Source organism: Copidosoma floridanum, unplaced genomic scaffold (genome assembly GCF_036245765.1).
Source record: "Copidosoma floridanum isolate Cflo_tuat_1 unplaced genomic scaffold, Cflo_Japanese_pri ptg000020l, whole genome shotgun sequence".
NCBI lineage: Eukaryota > Metazoa > Arthropoda > Insecta > Hymenoptera > Encyrtidae > Copidosoma > Copidosoma floridanum.
Window position 1 is genome coordinate 14,207,213 of NW_028321897.1, and position 18,380 is coordinate 14,225,592.

An 18,380-nucleotide genomic window follows, 5' to 3' on the forward strand; every position below is an offset into this window, starting at 1 on the left:
AAATTATCTACTTTTTAGTAGATATTCACGAGAAAAAAGAAGTAACTCTCAGTAAATTAGTCAATTCTGGCAAACGTACAACTAACTTCATCTACAGTGTTAGATCAATAGCTAATGAAATAATTGTAGTAGAGACAAATGAAATTGCTAAAATTTGTGTAATAATTAATATAGACATTGAATCATTTATAATAACTATACCAAATTTATTACACTATTGATTTTGTTAAATAAGTGTTTTCTATACTTAGTGAAGCATTTGAAATTATTTACTTTTTAAATTCAGTATAAGAAAATTGTTAGAATGATAAAGAATAACACTTTTTCAATCTATAATTTTAATTAGATTCTGATGTAACAAGCGAAATAACGCTGGGGTCCGAAAATCTAGGAAATTCCAGTGTTATGTTTCTTGCATAATCCTTATTGCAACTAAGCAGTTTCCGAAATTGAGCAGTAATTGATGGAGACCTACTCGCACAGAACAATTGTGTTATTTTAATTTAATAAGTGTGTTCGGCCATTCAAGTAATGCGCAAAAAAAATTCGTCAAAAGGACTCACTCTCAAAAATTTTATAGACATTTTTTTTTACTACACTACTATTATACATCAATAAAAAATTAAAGAACAAACGATGCAATACATTGGTTGTACTGCTATGTAGATTATCTAAATTAATAAAATAAGTATACTTCCGACATCTAATTTATTACGTATTTGTTTATGATACATAAAAAATGAAACTGACTTGATTAATTAATTAAGAAAATAATTTTTAAATCCATATAGAACTCCAAATGGAATGAAACTTGGAATGACACTTGAAAAAACACTTGGAATAACACTTGGAATGACACTTGGCATTTCCATTCCAAAACCCCAAGTGTCATTCCAAGTGGAATTTTAAGTAGAATCACAAATGGATTTCCAAGTGTACTTACAGATGGAATTACAAATGTAATTACAAAATATTTTTTAGTAAGGTACCAGTAAATTGCTTGGTACACTAGCATTACCTTTATTACTTATAATTAGTAGTCAGCTGTACTTTAGTTTTTCTAATACACAATATTGATCATCATTTTTATTTATATTTTTTAATACAAGAGGTCAACGGGCCTGGCAACCAAATACTCCATAAAAGCAAGTACTCTTTGTATTGTAATCTGACTTCTTAGGATCAAGATGAAGTGTAATATCAATCGCTTGAGATAAGTAAAGTTGGAAAAAATGTTATATAAAAATGATCCTTTTGTTGGAATTTTTACATTGTAAGCTTCATCTCTAGATGCAGAAATATTTGATCAGAATGGCTTACTAGCAATTATTTGTACTATTATAATAAATTAAATATTTTCAACATTGGATCGTAAGATTTTCAAATTATTTCAACTGAATGTTGAAAATATTAAAGTTTTTTTTAATTGCAAGAAAAATTTTTTCTACTTACAATAGCTATTTTTAACTTAAACGTGTAAGAGTCAGAACGTAAAGATAAGTTTTCGTAAAAAAAATTAGTTCTTAACACTTCAGTTTTGATTGTTATAATTGTTTTTAAATACACTTTTTAAACAATTGAATTATAATCTCTTGTTTTACTGGTTTGACATGAAAAAACGTAATGCGCTTATGAGAAGACACCATCATATGTATGACAAAGAAATTTTGTTGAGATAACGGTGCCATGGGCCACAACGTAATTGCCTATTACGGCTGAAGATCTTGGCCATACCATTTTTAATTTTTTCTTCCTAGACGTTCAGATAAAACTGAACACTTTTGTTTAATAAGGACCTTTAAATATAAATTTCAGGAGTTTAAGCTGTTTTATTCTCATCAGTCGATAAAAAAATTAAATTTGTGATATGGTTACTTAGACATATAATTTTTTGGTTTGAAAAAGATATAATAAATAAGTTGGTTTTAGCAAAGTGTCATAAATAATTATACACATAAAAATTAACTAGCTTCATTTAAAAGAAAAATAAAAAAGGTCCATAAACTACGAGCCAAGAAGAAAATGCATAAGAAATCAAAGTAACTTAACGTCAGACCTTTCCTTAGATAAATCATTAAAGTTGTACCCTCTTACATACAAACAACGAAATAATTTGAAACACCCTACTCTTAACTGAAAGAGTTTTGAAAGTTATTGATGAAAATGAACATGTCCAAAAATATCGTTAGTTGTTGTTAACGCTTATTTTCAATTATTTATAGTTATTGGCCTCTAACAGTATACTCCATGGTCACTTCGTACTGATCTTTGTCAACTTCTATTAATATTTGTCTTTTCTAGTTGAAACTAAGTGCATTTTCTTTTTGTCTTATGGTTACATCATAAGTTTAAAAAAATATAATTAATTTTTTTAATACTATGGTTACTAAAGTTCTTACTTGTTTAGAGAATTGAAGGTTGGTTCAATTTTTTGTTAAAAGATGAGTGTAAATTTACCAGTTATTTCCTATTTATTCATAATACAGTCTTGTATTCCTAATTTACTAAAGTAAAAATTTATGTAACACTCACAGTCATGCTCGCAAAAACATAAGGCACAGTCTCTATCATAGTTCTAACTAAGCTCTTGACAAACTCTTGCATTTTTAACCTGTACATATTTACTAGAGATGTGGACACCACAAGCTGTAATACTGTCATATCATGAAAAGATATGTCGTAAGCTTATGCGTGTACAAGTTTGAAATTTATTTTAAGTCTTTTATTGCAGTATTCAGAACTTTTACTTTAGTTAATAGTCCATTAATAGCTACTAGCGTTAACGAATCTACTTAGTATTACTTTGTCCCACGTTATTTATTTGTCACATTAATCATTCAGAGTATAATAGGTATTATTTTACAATTATGAATGGTACGTAAGGTACTTTGATACTTACTTATCAAGCCCCCGAAATGCATCAGAATCCATGTGAGAAATTCTATTTTCATATAGTGTTAAAATTTCTAGAGTATCTAATCCCTCAAACGCTTTTTTATGGATAACACTGATTTTATTACGATTTATGTTTAAAATTAAAAGGTTGTGCAAAGTTTTAAGTGCTGATGATGGAATTTGTATAAGAACATTTTGAGAAATGTCCAGTTGAGTCAGTGCTTTACCTGAAATAAAGATTGTTCGTTATTTGTAGATAAGTGCATGTCTTCACAATATTAGTTTCTCTATAATCTTAAAAAAAAAGTTACTTAGAGATCTTTTATAGTAAGCTATGAATACGCATAAGAAAACAATCGTAGATCTACAAATCAGAACAAAAATTTTAACTTTCAAGAGGAGTCATTTCTTGTATCCTTATATTTTTTAAATTTTATGCTTGTAATTTTGTAGGTAATCATTTTTTTACAAAGTACAACTAGAAACAGTTTTTTCAAAACTATTTGGTATTTTTCAGCACACTTTAAATTACAAATACTTAGAAATAAATTTGAATGTAACCAAGATCATAATATTTATGATTACAGTCTAATAGACATCGTACAAATAGAGAAGTGCAGTTTTCTTAGTAAATAATATTTACATTAAAAAAGTTTGAGTTTAAGTGAACACATTTAACATTATTTTTAAAGTCATCTTAGTTTGCTTTTAATATACTTGTCAAAGGTGTTGGATACCTAGGTATAAAGTTTTGTATTGAAGCCCTTAGGTAAATGTTCCAAACTTTATTAATATCTCAATTAAAATTTTAGGTCCTAACAGGTACTTTTTCATATATATAACACTATTGTAAGCTGTATCAAAGAAAAAGAATTTTTGCATGCACAGAGAGAAGAATTTTATTTATTATTGGACATGATAAAATTTCCTAATTCTTGGTCACTGAAGGAAAAACTCGTCCCTGTGACCGAAACTTCAAGTCCCAATAACTGTCCAGTCGTATGAATTGCACGTAATTAACATCGGCCAGTTATTAGGACACTCAAAATGAGGTTACATTGACACATGTCCTAAAGCCTGGTCAACCGACCAAAGTCGCTTTCTTGAATCTCTTATTTCTAATTTCTGGGTTAAAGTATCATTGAGATAACTAATAACGATGAAAGCCATATAATGTTTAAGCGTGAATATTAATAAAAATATTTTTTACACCTGCGAAAATTCGTGCAAATCGTGAAATTGTGATTGTGGCCAGTCTTTGGGACCAATTTTTTTGTGGCCAAGTGTTGGTGCATTCACCTTAATTGTCTTTACAATAATGACTTCTTCAAGTAACTTTCAGCTTATTCTTTTAATGTTATGAAAAAAGTAAAGGAAGCATAACTAGTGATAATTATACGCCTGAAGTATATATCGTTAAGTCAGCCAGCCTGGCACATCACAGCCAAAATACTTATCTTTCATCACATGATTCCGACCGTATGACTTGTTTAAATAAAATAGTAAGATGACATTTTAAATCACATTTTTTCTTAACTTTGTGAGAAGGTGATTATTTTTTACAAACAGTGGCTAACTGACAAAAAAAAAGTTATTATATCTTAAAAGATATATTGTTCAAATATTTTTTAACGGTATTATTCAAAAGAGCAGATTTTTTGACGTTGGTATAGCAACTTTTAAAAAAGGACTTTTTGATTTTTTTCTAAGAGTTTAAACGTTAAACTGCAGTTAGACCACAGCTCTATGTCAACAAATATGCCCTACTACGGTGGTGGCGTAGCACATACTGTTCGTTGCTAAGTACAATATTACTTACTTACCCTACCTGATATCAACAACAAAAGTTTCAGTTGTACGTGAGTTGTCTTTTACTTTGGAAACAGTTGTAGTGTAGTTCACTACATCAATTATTTAACAGTACATTTGTCTGCCGTTGTCATGCTAAAACAAGGTATCCGAACTAATTTATAAAAGTAAGCCCATTCAATTCATTTTTACAAAAATTAAAAATAAGGAAACCTTAATGTTTGCAATAAATACTTTTTTATAAATTTTTAAAGCCTTCATAAAGTGAAAATTAATTGTATTTATGAATTGTTAGCTTTGGAAAGTTCTAAGATCAGGGAAAAAATAGTCAAGTTTTGCTTGATTTTTTGTTTCAGCTTACTTTTTGTTGAACACTTGTGGTAATATAATGTCTACAACTAATATATTTAAAAAATAAGCTGAGTGATATTTACTTTTAACTCGTACTTCATACCAATTTTACACTAAATACATTAATGCACGTCAGTAAGTAAACTATAATATTTATTCTTTATTTTAATCTTTTTAATTCAAAAGTTGTGTAAAGTACTTGTAAAAACTCAATTATACCCAGTTGGACTTTTTTAATGTATGAGTCTTATACAGTATAATATGAGTCTCATACAAAAAGTGAGCTGCATCAAAAAACAAAACAACGCTTATTTTTTTTTTCAATTTCTACTCCAGAATTTGGCAAGTCTAACAATAAATAAATACCATTTTTTGCCACATAATAAGGGCTTTTAAAAATCTCTTAAAAAATATTAATTGAATTTGTTAAACTAACTTAACATTTTGTTATTGTAATAACTAAAGTTTATGTAGATATTCTTATTTTTTAAGAACAAAATCATGTCTTTTTATATATTTAATTTTAGTAGAATACTGTTCATATAAAAAATACTGCATGTGGGTAATTCTTTTACAAATCGAACGGATTTTGATAATAATTAATCGGCACCTCTTCGATTTGGCTGAAACTTTTTTTACGGATTCTATGTCAAAAAAAAAGAGATACGTGTCAGAGGAATTTTGTTTTCTTTGCATATTTTCGATAATAGAAGTGATCGAACATTTGAGAATGGCAAGTTTTTTGGCTCGGAGACTTATTTTCTTAAATTCATAGTTCCGAATCTTTAAGAGCTACAAAATTATTACTAATTGCACTTTTGTAGCTGACGGATTAAACTTTAAGAAAAAAATTTTTTTTACAAAAAATACTAACAAATTTAGATTGTTATTAACAATTTAATTGTTAAAACCGATTTTTAACAAACGCCCCCAAAAAGAATCAAGTTTTTAGTAGTTTCATCGCATTTTCTGTCAAATTGTACGTCAAAAACATGTTTATTAAAATATGGTACCATTCCAAATATTATTGTTAAAATATTAATTTATGTAGCGCGTAACGGCCAAAAAACGATTTTTTGCTAATAAATTGAAATCTGTTCATCGTATAAAAAAAAGTTAAAAGTAAAAGTTGTAGATAATTCACAGATCTACAACTTTTGTGAAAAATTTTTTTTGACATAACCTCAAAATTTCAAATTAAATTGCAAAAAATGTAAAAAATCAGCTTTGTAATAATTAATTTTTGGCAATTTGTATAGAAAATAATTTATGTGTAATTTATTTTGAATCAAATCTCCTGACATGTTAGAAAACCTATCTTGATTGAAAACAAAATTATTATTAAGCTTTGAAAAAAAAATCTATCCAGTGCGTTTGAAACAAATAATATATCCAGCGCGTCAAGTAATATCTCCCTGTTTGTTGTATTAGCCACCACTGCCATGAAAGACTTTGATAAATAATAATCGATGATAAAAAAATATTTTAGTAAATTAAAAAAATCACGTAATAAAAAATAATGTAATACTTCTTAATATATAATATGTACTTTATTGAAATAACGACATTTATATAGTAAAATTAGCACTCTCCTTGACAGTTTAATAGTATATTTTACTTGAAAATTTTCACAACATTTTTTTTTTCATGCAATGAAAATATCTTAGCTTCTAATTCTTGACAAGATATTGGAATCATGCAATGATATTTTAGGGTTCCCTTTATTGTTTTAGCTATTGTAAATCGTTCTGATAGTAATTTTCTTTCTTCTTCGTGCTCATCATTTGTAGAATAGCGACAAGTAATGTTTTGCAGTGATTCTGTCGCCCAATTGAATAGTTCTCGTGGCGTTCGAATGGGATTGTTTATCCTCTGAAGACTCGCTCTGGAGGCTAGTCGTTTTAAAGTTCCACCTATCCCGTCACAGGGTCCTTTACCATGTGAAGTGGAAAAAAAATGCCACTCTGCAGCTATTTTGAAGTCTTCCATGTGATACGTAAGATTAATAAAGTTCTTCCTATTTTTATATTGTCCACTTGCTCCATCGGACATATATATTATTTTTTGTACACCTGGCAAATTACTTTTGATGAATTCAATCAGTTGTCTTTGGTAGAGATGAACGGCAACAGTATCATGATTTTAGCATTCAGAAATGCAAACAAAACTTATTATTTTTAAACTTATTATTAAACCAAAAAACCATGCAAGAAACAATTATGAATGCTAAAAAACGAAGTTCCAAAAACAAAAATAATTTTAAAACATGAAGTAAATCCCACATGTCAAAGTTACGCACTGGATAGATTTTTTTTCAACGCTTGATAATAATTTTGTTTTCAATCAAGATTGGTTTTCGAACATGTCAGGAGATTCGATTCAAAATAAATTACCCATAAATTATTGTCTGTGCAAATTGCTAAGAAATAATTGTTGCAAAGCTGATTTTTTACATTTTTTGCAATTTAATTTGAAATTTTGAGGTTATATCAAAAAAAATTTTTTACAAAAGTTGTAGATCTGTCAATTATCTACAACTTTTACATTTAACTTTTTTTTATACGATAAACAGATTTCAATTTATTAGCAAAAAATCGTTTTTTGGCCGTTACGCGCTACATAAATTAATATTTTAACAATAATAATTGGAATGGTACCATATTTTAAAAACATGTTTTTGACGTAAAATTTGACAAAGAATGCGATGAAACTACTAAAAACTTGATTCTTTTTGGGGGCGTTTGTTAAAAATCGGTTTTAACAATTAAGTTGTTAATAACAATTTAAATTTGTTAGTATTTTTTGTAAAAAAAATTTTTTTCTTAAAGGTAAATCCGTCAGCTACAAAAGTGCAATTGGTAATAATTTTGTAGCTCTTGAAGATTCGGAACTATGAATTCAAGAAAATAAGTCTCCGAGCCAAAAAACTTGCCATTCTCAAATCTTCGATCACTTCTATTATCGAAAATATGCAAAGAAAACAAAATTCCTCTGACACGAATCTCTTTTTTTTCGACATAGAATCCGTAAAAAGTTTCAGCCAAATCGAAGAGGTGTCGATCAGACAGGTGTTCGATTTGTAAAAGAATTACCCATGTAGAAGAAGTCTACACAAAGTAGTAACGGTGCACATACCATAGTTATACTGCATCAGTAATAAATACCACAAAAAAACACCAACTCACATTATACTACGAGTAACTTTATCATTCTTGAAAGACTTCAACGTATGCTATTCTTCCGTTGGCGCTACAATTAATTTCTTAGTCTCAGCTAGCATTTAATAAATCAAGATTTTCACTGGGCATGTAGTTTGAACGCAGGGCTAGAATGTGGTTAAATTAAACAAAAGGGGGTATTTGCGAAAGGCGGCGCAGTTGTTGTGTAGTATCTTAATGCACTCACTTGAAGCGCGCCTAACGTTTGTTGAAGTCACCCGGAGTAGCGTGTCAAATAGGTGACCGTTCGCAGCCTAGAAGCTACCAGTAACATTACGAGCAAAGGTATTGTTTCTAGGGGTTACGTAGGGAGGCCGATAATATTTTAACTCGTGACCCAACTAGATTCTACTTATACCAACACTAGCAATGTTATTCATTCTAGTTTTTACACATAATTTAACAAATTTTTGACCACCTGGTATTACATTGGTACCACTACTATAGCGAGTAAAGGTATCCGCATTTCATTCGATACCCACGCTGAAAACAAAATGAAATATGAAAAAAAATAAAACAAGAAATGAAAAAAAAAAAAAAATTTAACAAGAAATACAGAAAAAAATAAATCAATTAAAAAAAAAACAACAAACCAGGGGGGATAACTGGGTCATGGGACCCACGGTAAGAACGAAGTTCTTTAAACATGACATAAGAATAAAAACACAATTTCTCAGGTAACAAGGGGGTCACTAGACCCGTAGAAAGAATGAAGCTTTATAAATGATAGTACTGCATTCATGTAGTTCACTAAACAAAAACTTGAAAAACGAATAAAAAAAAAAAAAAAAAAAAATAGTTCAGTACTCACGATGGTTAAACTTTGTAAGTACTGTATTTATGCACGACGTTCTCACGAAGTTCAACCATCGTAAGTACTGAAAAATTTTTTTTATTTTTTTTTTATTCGTTTTTCAAGTTTTTTTTTAGTGAACTACATGAATGCAGTACTAACGCTTATAGAGCTTCTTTCTTTCTACGGGTCTGGTGACCCCTTTGTTACCTGAGAAATTGTGTTTTTATACTCATGTCATGTTTAAAAAACTTCGTTCTTACCGTGGGTCACATGACCCATTTATCCCCCCTGGTTTGTTGTTTTTTTTTTTTTTTTCATTTCTTGTTTTATTTTTTCTCATATTTTATTTTATTACATTTTTTTTCATTTTTTTGTATTTCCTTTATTCAATTTCTTTCTTATTTTCATATTTAAACTTTTTTTTTTCATTTCCTTTCTTTTCATATATCATTCCTTTTTTTTCATATTTAATTTCATTACTTTTTTTTTCATTCTTTTGTATTTCCTTTATCTAACTTTTTTTTCATATTTTATTTTATTATTTTTTAATATAACATATTATTTGTTTAAATTTCATTTAATTTCATTATTATTTTTTTTCATATTTCATTTTTTCAAATTTTTTTTCTTTTTTTTCATAGTTAATTTTATTCTTTTTTTTTATTTATAACAGTAATTATAAATTATTAGAATGATTAGAAATGATAAGCATTACTGTAATGCCAAAAAAATCTCAGGTTTAATGAGAATCGGTCTGTATTTTATGCATTAAATGCATTAAATACAAATATTTAATGCGTAATAACGCGCCTTCTTATATTTCAATTTTCATAACCATATTTATGCTAATTAAATTTTTTTTTTTTTTTTTTTTTTTTTTTTATAGATGTATCATTAAAAAAACAAATACAACATTTATTATGAATTAAATGTAGTATTAGTGAATGCATATATAAATGGAATATTATAGTTACGAACCACACGATGAGTACAAGAAACTGGGTTACTATAGCCGGCAGCGCTCGTAGCAGAGAGGGTAAGGTACAGGACTCATATGCAGGAGGTCGAGGGTTCAAATTTCTTTAATGGAAAATTTTTTTTTTTTTTTTTTTTTTTTTTTTTTTTTTTTTTTTTAGAATTGTAAAAGAAAAAAATTCAAAGTCAAAGAAAAATTACTGTCTAAAGATAAAATTAAAATTTGTTCAAAAATTAATTGCTTGGGAGTGTGAGGGGAAATGGTGGGTAAAGGTGTGTAGAAGAAGAGTAACACCGCAGGGTTAGCAGAAATACATATATAGTGAGGAGAGGGGAAGTGTATGGAGAACAGTTGGTGAGGGAGACGGGGTAACTGGAGAAACTTGAGAGGAAGAGATTTCTGATTAAAAAAAAAAACATCTGTTGGTTTAAAAATTTCAGCCCCCCGAGTAACGCTACATAAAGAACTTCGTTCTAAAAAAACGGGACAAAAGTCGTATAAACTTCAAACACTTACTTTTATTTTAGAATAAAATCAGAGAACATGGCAAACCAGTGTGAATCGAGGCAAGTAGCGGCCGATTAAAGATATACCACGCTCGTGGGGAAATGCGTGATAGTAAAGGCGAGTTTTAACTATTTCGTCAGCCATTCAAGGGTAAAAACAAAAATTACCTGATTTTTTGAGGGGCTCTAGGCCTTTTTATGAAGTGTAGCAGACCTCAGTCACGTGCTGATTCGATGATGACGTAGAAAAGCTTGCCACGGAAAGATCTTGCAATAATAACAATAGCTGAAAATCTAATTGGCTAGAACTGCTCTAGTTAAGCTACTTAAAAAACGCTATTTGCTACATCTGGCTTACTCTCTTTTCTGCGTCAAAAGAAAGGAAGGTGATTCATTTGCTCATGCCCTCACTTTTCTTCTTACATCTAAATTTTGCAGAAATTCAGTATAACTTAGTATTGACATGAATATAGAATATGATTAATATTTACTAATGCTAAACAGCGTTCGTTTGTTCGATTGAGCTCGTTGCAAAAAGAGCGGTAAAAGTCATTTCACAATTCAGTTAACACTAAGGTAAATAAACGATTGGTGTGTAACGATTATAAATGTTGCTTTAATAATACAGAATTTTAGTAAAACTTTAGTTAACATGTTTCTCACTGCTAGTCATTATAGAGAGATTTGGCTTGTGGAACTTCAGGAAATCGGAAATTTTTTCACCCCTTTTAAAGGCAGGAGAACAGACTTTTACTCTTTTGACATCTCCAAGTTGGTAAAAGGAAAAGGGCTGACTTTTGAGTTTTTTTGACATTTTAAAACGTAGTAGAATTTAACATAATTATAAATTAGACCATTGCAGTATGTTTATAAAGTTGTTGATTTGATGCAAAAGGGTTACTCGCTTAATCATGAGCCTGTGATTATAAATTGTAAAAATTGGATAGTTCTTTGAAAATTAATAAGGTTGTCTTACTAAGTTTACCGTCATCAACATGTTACGTTGTTGCTTGCTAACAGGAAAATGGGTTGTTTTGAACTGTGTGGAATAATTTCGGCATTTTGTCTCATTTTTGCTTATTTCTATGTATTAATTCTAATCTATCCTTATACCCAAATTTATGTTGTTTAATCCTTAGCTTAAATTACATTCACATGTAATATTACCCCTTTGTTTAACTGCTTCTAGTTAAACTTTTGCATTTATAGTTGTTTTATTTATATGCGTTGAAAGATATTTTGCTTGTTTTCCATTTTTAAACAGGTTAGGCCAGCGTGCTAATACATGAATTATTATTGTGTACGAGTAACTTGCAGATGATTCACCACTTTTCAGATGCTTGTTGCTTCTTGCTCAAGATATTTTTAACACAAAATTTTTACGGAATGAGCAGGAAAAAATTTGTTGGTTATCTTAGTCTACTAAAGTTATGAACCCCTCCCAAAGCTGATACTAGGGCGTTTGAAAATAAAGGTCTGGGAACAGTTTGCTGAGTGTTAAGAACTTATTTACCTAGTTGACAGTATGATTCATCAATTTACGTACTAAGGTTAGTTATTTCTCGTTAATCTATGATTCGTATTTATTTACTGACCCACATTAGCCCGGGGAGTCTCAAGGTATGGATAAAACACTGAGGGACCCTGTGGTGAGGAACAAACAGTTAATAAAACATTTACCAGATCCAGTACTATAATAAGGGTTAGTAACGCTTACACATGTCATTGTAAAACATATAATTTGTATTTTTGTGAGCCTTTCCCTATCACCTCCTTTCCAAAATTGATATTAAGGCTTTTAAAAAAAGTCCTGGGAGCAATTCGCTGAGTACGTGTTCTGAAGGAAAGCGGTATATTGGGTTGTGCACTACTCTTTTGTGGATTCTTATAAAATCGCATGAAGTGGGCTTTTTTTCCTTAGTGTCTTGAGTTTTGGGTGTAGCTGAATTCTTTTTCTGTATGTATTTTGGTGCGTAAATTTAGTAATGCATTTGAGCTTCTTTTTGTGGTTTGCCGTTTCTATTTTTTCAGTGATTTGGATAATCTTGTCCCATGACAAGCTACAGTTATGTAAGTGTATTTTAGACCACACTGAGCATACGTAGTGGCTACCCGTAAATTTAGTGCAGTAGGTAGGTCAGCATAAACGAATTAAAAGTTTATGTATGCTGAGAGATCCATATTTTCAGGGTTTGTGGATCCTTTAGCTGCAAAATTTTTTCCCCTTTCGCGTCTCATAGATGTGGAGCTAAGGGTGTTTGATCCGAATTACGCTGTAACTGCAGATTTGGTCCATTTATTTTCGTCTTTGGTTTTGGATAACCAGCCAACAATGTCTAGAGCTTCTTTTTCGAATAAATTTTTATGAGTATTAGTTATTAGCATAGGTTATTTAGTCTTCATCCATACTTATTTCTTTAGCTGATATCCTAAGTACTGCTAGATGCGTCATTCAATATCATCTCTTCGTCCTTCTCAGTAATATTTCTGTCGTACACACCCAAATGCTTTGGACACATCTCGGTGGCCTCCGACATGGAACTTCATAAAATATTTTATCCCTATTATTGCTATCTGCATATCCCAAAGTGTTTTGACAAACTCTACACTGAACGTCGCTGTCTGAGATCTTGTTCTTTAATAAGTTAGTTACTACCAACATATCAAAGTTTCTTACGGTCTGGCTCTAGGCTATACTGACCATGCTTATGTGTTTCTCAGTTAGATTGCCTCAAGCATTTTATGTAGCGTTTTGAGTCTGTTTTCAATTAGCAACTGTAATTTTTCTTTTTCTTTCATGAGGCAAAGCGTGATTTTATATCCCTTGTGCGTCATTTTTCTCATACGGATGCTTCTTAACTCTACGGGATGAAGTGGGGCCATTTTATTGGCCTTAGTAAGTGTACGAGCGCCTGTGTCGAGAGATTGACCTGCCTTTTTTAAGAAGTACTTGACATTATAATGTTGATATTCTAGTAGTTATTTTGTTTTAACGAAAGAGTAAGGTTGTGGGCTAATGGTTTTTTCCTTATTTACGTCAGTGCTCCTGTTCCACAAGGATGTTTCATTTCTGTTGAGAAGCAAATCGTCAGCTTTATTTTCTGACTTAGTTTCATCACTAAATAAAGGAACACTTAAATCAGGCTACGAAAGGGTTAAGAACTTTTTGGGGCGCCCTCGCTTTTTCTTTACATTACCTTGCTGTATTGTTTCTTGGTCTAAGGCGTTGACTTGCTCAGTATTGGGTTTTTTAGTGATTGTGATTCTCCTAGGGCTCCTTCTTTTTGAGTAATTCATCTGCAGGCTTCCTACTTGTGAGTTAGCATTGGTTGATTTGGGTCATTGACTGTCATGGAACTACTATTATCGCTTATCGCCTAGTTACAACATTAACTGGAGCAAGGGGCGCTAGGTTCGTTGATAACACGCCTGTGGATGCATTCCATGTGATGAATTTTTTTATAGTCATACTTAGAGATTTTAAGCCTCCACTTTTGCATTTTTGTGTTAAGATCCGCGGTTCGAAACTATACTAAAGGTTGATGATCCGTAACTATCGTTAATCTGGGGCAATATACATAGGGACGAAAAGTCTGCACTGAATGTAATACTGAAAGAGCTTCTTTTTTATAGGAGTCAAACTGGAGTCTTAGGCACCGTAAGACACACGAAGTGTAGGCAATTGGTTGATCGCTGCTAAGTTTCCCTTGACGAAGGATACTACTTATAGCGTAACCAGATGCATCGCATGTTATTTCTGATAGAAATGGCTGATCTAAGCCTGGAAATTGCAAATTAGGGCATGCCCAAAACGTCCTTGTGTCTTTCCAGAGCGTTTTGTTGTTTATCATCCCAATAAAAGCTTTTATTGCTTTGAAAAAGCTTGCTGAATGGCTTGGCTTTCCTCGCAAAGTATTGAAAAAAGCGTCTGTAATATCCGGTGAAACCTAGAAACTGTCTTACGTTCTTAAGATTTTTCGTGGTAGGGTATGATTTTACTGCTTCTATTTTGTTTGGGTCAGGGTTAAATCCCCTTTTACTTCATATGTGGCCTAAGAATACTACTTTTTTTTGCAATTATTTGCATTTGCTGGGCTCCGATTTTCAGTTGACTTCGCTTAGTCTTTCAATTACTGAGTCAAAGTGACGTTCACGGTCTTCAAGGGTTTTGCATAAATGACTATGTCGTCTACATATACAATTACAATCTTGCCAAATAATTCGTCAAGAGTTCTGGTTATAGTGGCATGATACTCTACTGCTACGTTAGGTAGGCCATAGCACATCTAAACAAACACGTCATGCTCATTGTAGGTCAAAAATACGGTTTTGTGGTCTTATTCAGGGTGCAGCAGTATTCGATGGAAGCCTGACTTACAATCAATAACCATATCGTATTTAGTGTCCCTAACTTAGTCAAATATATGTGTTGAAATTTTATGTCACTTACTTACTCAATTCTTTTATTAACAAAGAGAGAGTCTTGAGTAAAATTGTTGATTGTTTGATTTGAAGCAGGTATCCAACACTTGCGATTTCAATTCTTATTTGTTTAACAAAACCAACAGAGCTTTTTGTTAAAGAAAATCAACGAAAGAAAGCTAATCAGATTGAGCAAAGCTAATTCAAAACAGTAGTACTTATCTCGTACCAAGGGATTTTGAGCCAAATGCTGCGAAGATCAAACTGGGCAACAAGTGAGACTCGTAAAAATTGTCTCGAAATTAATAGGGCCTCTGAGACACACAAAAATCAAACCTTAATCATATCTTAAAAGTTTTGGAAAGCTAACCAACACAAATAATCTAGTTTTATTTTGTGTGATGTGCGCATGAGCCCCCCCACCTACGGAGTCATGGAAAGTTCCATATAATGCTCCATCCTCTCACGACACCTCGCTGTTACAAAGAAGTTCACGATTCTGATTGTACACACCGCCCGCCTTGACGATCTAAATCGTCAAAAAAAAAAGAAAAAAAAAAAAGCTATTGTTCGATAACTACATTATACATTTTTCAGCTAAGTTAATCAAACTCTACTTGCTACGACAATGTGCTTTTTATAATTCTTTTGAGTCAAAAAAAAAAGTGCATGAATTGACTCTACTTGCAACTTTCAATAACATTAAGATGCTTGACAACAATCTTAAAGTTTATGTTTCAATGAATCAAGTTTGAACTCCTTCAACGCTTGTTTACTCTTAATTTAAAGTTCCTTTTATAAAGACCAATAGGTCTGTACAACAAAATGCAACAAAATTGACTTAAATCCTTCTTAGAAACTAACATGAAACAAAACCGCCCACCGTAAAGATTAAAGTACTTGCAAACTTAAGCTCTATTGGAATCTTGATAAAATTTTCCTAATTCAGGCTCTGTTGGCAATTTAATAAGCTTTACTATCGGTCTCTTACAACTTGAATCAGAGATTTCAGCTGCAACTATGCGTACTAAGCCGTCAAAGCCTGGATGAACATCAATCACACGACCTAGTGGCCATCTAGTAGGAGGTGTAATCTCGTCTTTTAACAGGATTATGCCGTTAAACTGAAAGTTTGGATAAAGCTTCAGTCACTTATTTTGTTGCTGGTACTAATGAAGTATTTCCTTTCTCCAATGGTCCCAAAAGGAATTACGTAACTCCGTGAGTTGCTTCTAACGACTAGCTACGCGTACAATCGGTTGTTGCTTATCGTAGGGCTCTGCATATCCCAAAAGCGATGAGTTCACTAAGAACTGCACCGGAGTCAACACAAACTCATTATTGTTTGCAGAATTATGAGGGCACAGTGGTCTAAAATTTAGGCAAGCTTCAATTTTTACTGCTAAAGTCAAAAGCTCCTCGAATGTGAAGGTCAAATCCCTGATGATTCAACGAAAATGATACTTGAAACATTCCACCACTGCCTTCCACAGTCCGCCAAAATGAGGAGCTCCTGGTGGAATGACGGACCACTGGGTCACTTTAGAGGCCAGGCTCTCAGTGACGGTTTTAATGAAATCAGACGACTTGTTAAATAAATCTTGAAGCACTTTGGCGGATGCTTTGAAATTCGTAGCATTATCGGAATACAAAATTAAGCAGTTGCCTCGTCGCGCACAAAAACGGGCGTAAGCTGCAAGAAACGCATTCACAGTTGAATTCGATACAATTTCAATGTGAATTGCGCGAGTTACCATACAATTGAATATCGCTACGTAACCTTTTGTTAGTTTTGCTCCTCAACCCTTGAAAAAGATAATAGGTACTGGACCAGCATAATCTTAACCAGTACTGGCGAATGGTCAATAAGATGTCAGTCTGACTGCTGTCAGTGAGCCCATTTTGCAAATAAACAGAGATAGCTTGATTAGGCCATTACGAGCTGGAAGTTCCTTTTTCTTGAGCAGCAGTTGACGTTCAGCTGAAAAGTGATGTATCTGAATGTAACTAAATAGGAATATGCGAGATAATCATAACTCTTCGATGGTGAGTACTGCAAGTTGATTATCGGTACGTTTTTGAGGAGCCCTAAGGCACCAACGAGCACAGTACGCCAATACACGTAGTATTTTACGATAACTAGAATACTCATGTAATGTTGACAGTCCCAATGACACTTCTGGCTCCTGTTTGCTGTCCCTTTCTTCTTTTTGACAGACCAATGCAGTCATTTTCACAATTGGCTGCTCGCTTTGGCTAACATCCAAAGGCCACGTCAACTCTGGCCGTGAAATCTAATATGGTCCCATCCACCAAAGCTTATGAGCTGCAAAAGCTTTAGGCGAAAAGCCGTGTGTAGCGCCGTCCGCTGGGTTTTCTTCAGAGCAAACGTGACGCGCCATTGGAAGCGATGTTGTGACCTCGCTGACTCGATTACTGACGAACGTCTTCCAGCGCGAAGGATGTCGTCTCAACTACGCCAGTCAATGTTCAAGTCAGACCAGCAGTTCAGAGTCACAAGCTGGTGGCTGACGTTATTCGAAAAGTGTTTAATTAGATGAACCAGCAGTGCAGCTCCACAAAGTTCAAGTCGGGGGAGAGATTTCCCTTTCGTGGGTGCAACTATTGATTTAGCCATGAGAACCGTTGCCGGTTGGCCTGGATGAACTGCGAACACAGCAGCGGCATAAGCTCGAGTTGAGGCATCTGCAAAGCCGTGAAGGTGCCACTCACAAGTAGCTTGAATTCCAGTCCAACGAGGTATCCTGAGAAGAGATACGTCATGCTACTCAACTTCAAACTGTTGCCACTGTCGATCCAAATAATTTGGCAGCAAGTCATTTCTACTGAGATTTTCGAGCCTCAAATCCTGCAATTAAATTCAATTGAATTTATTGTTTTAAAGAGCTAAGGACTACAGCCCATGATTATTACTATCAGCAGCAGTTGCCGCAGGTGCGAAACACGCGAAACAACTGCAAAACACGTATACACATATATCAGTTCGAGAGGATTTAAAATTATGTTATATCAATAAAACTTACAGAAAGAACGAGCAAATAAAATAACATTAACTGAAGGAGTGATAAATGTAAGAGCAATACTGTAAATATAAAAATATAAGTAACAAATATATATATATATATATACAGCATGATATGTAACGGTGGCATTTCCCGGGAACAGCGTGTAGAACAATTTTTTCTGAACCAAACCCCGTTTGAATAAATTCTTTAGGGCCAATAGCTTTTAAATGGGAGGCGATTGATAATACGTTCCAAACTAGCCCTAAATGGGGTTGGAAGGGTATGGAGCGCCCACATGAACTCGCGACGTTGCCACATTGTCATTGAGCTTATTTGGTAAGTATACATAGATAACTCCATGTGCGCACGCACGAGCGTCTG

At 32.5% G+C, this 18,380-nt stretch overlaps 1 protein-coding gene across 1 annotated transcript in view; it reads right to left on the reverse strand.

Annotated features, from left to right (window-relative positions):
* LOC106637462 (uncharacterized) overlaps positions 1-18,380 on the reverse strand; it is an 877,306-nt gene that overhangs the window by 680,306 nt on the left and 178,620 nt on the right. Inside the window, exon 3 of the mRNA XM_089593884.1 lies at positions 2,900-3,122. Coding sequence (XP_089450010.1) covers positions 2,900-3,122 — 223 coding nt within the window. The remainder of the gene's footprint in view (positions 1-2,899; positions 3,123-18,380) is intronic.